This window comes from Morus notabilis, unplaced genomic scaffold (assembly GCF_000414095.1).
Source record: "Morus notabilis unplaced genomic scaffold, ASM41409v2 Scaffold1230, whole genome shotgun sequence".
Taxonomy (NCBI): domain Eukaryota; kingdom Viridiplantae; phylum Streptophyta; class Magnoliopsida; order Rosales; family Moraceae; genus Morus; species Morus notabilis.
In genome coordinates, this window is record NW_010364650.1 from 1 (window position 1) to 2,913 (window position 2,913).

A 2,913-nucleotide genomic window follows, 5' to 3' on the forward strand; every position below is an offset into this window, starting at 1 on the left:
AAAAAAAAAAAAAAATTCTTTAAAGAATAATTCGAACCTATAAAACAAACGGGTCTGAATGGGATGCAACTCCGTACGAGAGCTGAATTGCACTAGTCCTCTTTTAGAATTCGTGAGCAAGAAGAACATGCTAATCATGCATATTTCTGATGTGAGAGTGTATGTAGAAGGCAAGATCACTGCTTTGGAGTTGAGTTTAGCAAGTGCTGAAACAAAGTTAAGTGAATTGTCAAAGCCAAAACAAGATTGAGAGAAACGGACTAAATCGAATGGCGGAGAAGAAATCTTAAAGATACGTTGATCAAGATAGAGTTAGAGACGGTTCTCACGTGAATCTTTGCCTATAATTAGAGAAGTAGACAAGAAAGAAGGGGACTTTTACACTTTCAGACACTGAGGCGGTCGAATTGATTCTTGAGAGAGATCTGGGACTACAATCACTGTATTTCGTTTATCGCTCTTAGTCTTAATAATATGAGTATTTGGGAATTGGAAATTTAGTCTGCAGTTGATTGGGGCTAGATCAGAAAAAATCGCCCGAACAGAAAGCATAAATTGATCACTTCAAGTGTCAAAATCCAGTGACTGAAAAGATATTGAAATCTAATATGAACTTGAAAAATATATAGGTTGACATAATGCAACAGTTTTTATTAGGATATGGAAGACCAATCTGCTTTACACGTGAATATGAGGACACTATTCACAAGTCCCAACTCATTCCTACTCTCTAGACATGTGTATACATACCCCACACACACACACACAAATATATGTATTCAAATATTTAACTGTATTCGTTAATCATTATATTACTAATGTCAAGAACTTGTCCCTCATCTGGAGTATGAAAAATAAAATAAAATAAAAAATAAAAAATAGAAAAAGTTTTATCATGCAGGCTGCAGCCCACTGTTTCAAATTGATTTGAACAGAGTTAGACAAGAGGCCAAAAACATTCTTGCACATTACAAACAACATTTTTCAAGTAATAATATATATCTAGGGGAATAACTTCAAGTTCTCTATTCCTTAAAAAGCTGTCTAGACTAGCAAGAATACAGAATCCAAGTTTCAAACAAAAATTAGTAATTAGTAATTACAAGCTAAATATCCAAACAACAAACTATAAGAGACCAATTCAACATCCACTACGAGGGAAAAGGCAGCACAAAACAAGGATTTGAGTTTGCAGCAATAAACACGTCCCACAAACTTTTTATTAAGTACGACTTAGCTAATAAGCTATCATTACTCAACACTTTGCTCTATAGATAATGTCTCCAAAAATGGCGCAAGCCAACGCAAGGAATTCTCCAGGTCAGATTCTCTCTGTACGCATCGTGTCTTTACCTTTAGATGCCTCAAATTAGGCAAGGGACAGTAGTGGGTGATCTTTCTCAAGGTTTCTGGAAATATTACAGACTTCACAATAAAACGAAAAACAGGGGGAAAAAAAGAAGAAGATGTCGATTAGGACTTTGCTTGATAAAAAGGCAACCAAATAACAGATGAATGAAGATGTGAAAATAATTGAGCTACTATACACATACCTCTTCCGAGTGGAGATTCAAGCTCATACTCTTGGAGCAATCAAAAGATGAGAGAAAATTTAACATATTGACGTACCATTCCATAGTACGGCCCTCCAAATATAATTTAAGACTTATATTGGTTTCCAATAGATTTGGCGAGTTCACAAGTATTTGTGGTAATGTATCCTCTTCACTATAAGTAAAGGAAACCAGATTAGGTGCATCAATTGAAATGTTATTATTGTCTTCTTTGTCGGATCTCTCCAAAACCAAGACTTTAAGGTTCGGATGTCGGACGTCAACAATGCTGCCCCCTGCTAAGGTAAGACTCTCAAGAAGAGGAAATCCAGAAATTATGTTTTCAAGATCCTCGTGTAGAGGAAAATAGGCAGCAGTCAATGAGAGACTAGAAAGTTTCTTGCAAGAAGCAATATAATAGTTGCAAGTACCAAAACATACAAATGATTCAAGATTTATAGCATCAACTTGGATTTCATCCAAGTCTGCATCTATATCCAAGTGCTTGAGGCTTGAACTCGAAATTTCAATGTAAGACAAGGCATTGACTACCATTATAACCAAGTTTTGAATGGCAGGGCAGCCTAAAACTAGATTATGCAATACTTCATCTTTCACCAGAACGTCCCTTAAAGACAAAGATTTCAAAGAAGGAAGGTTTACATGGGAACAATCCTGCAACTTCACACCATCCAAGTTTAGGACAGTCAATGATGTTAAATTGAGTACAACCTGAGGCAAGCAGTAGCATGGGCTCTCACTCATCATATTGACTTCTAATTCCTGGAGATGGGGTTGAGCTGCAATACTTAGCCACCTATTTATTTGAGAACTGTCCCTGTGATAGTCCATACAAAGTTCAAACCTGGTTATAACTGAATTTGTATCGCGTTGCATAGCCATCCTGCGCTGCTCCAAACACTGCTCCACAAAATTGTTGAGCAATACTCCCTTCATTTCATACCAACGAAATTCTAATGCAGGAACTGAATACCACATTCGTCGCCAACGCCTAGAAAGGAGGCTCATCCGAACGACATCCACGGTGCGTAGGAAAAAGCGAATGTGATGGATAACATGAAATTTCATACCAACGAAATTCTAATGCAGGAACTGAATACCACATTCGTCGCCAACGCCTAGAAAGGAGGCTCATCTGAACGACATCCACGGTGCGTAGGAAAAAGCGAATGTGATGGATAACATGATCAGGGAGATTTGATATCAGATCTGGAAGTTTTTGTTCTTGACCTTCTTCTTTTGGCCCATCATGCACTTTCCTTCTTTTTCCGGCCATTTCTGGACATTTGGCAATGAATAGAATATGCTGTACACTAAATAAACAAAGCCTTCAAAGTTG

At 37.3% G+C, this 2,913-nt stretch overlaps 1 protein-coding gene across 1 annotated transcript; it reads right to left on the bottom strand.

Moving 5' to 3' along the window:
- Nucleotides 1–1,003: 1,003 nt before the first annotated feature.
- Nucleotides 1,004–2,388, bottom strand: LOC21386205. The gene is made up of 2 exons (XM_010106857.2): nucleotides 1,554–2,388; nucleotides 1,004–1,425 (listed from the first exon to the last, which is right to left on the bottom strand). Exons 1-2 carry the CDS (start codon nucleotides 2,319–2,321, stop codon nucleotides 1,252–1,254), a joined length of 942 nt encoding a protein of 313 aa, XP_010105159.2. The 5' UTR covers nucleotides 2,322–2,388; the 3' UTR covers nucleotides 1,004–1,251.
- Nucleotides 2,389–2,913: the final 525 nt, after the last annotated feature.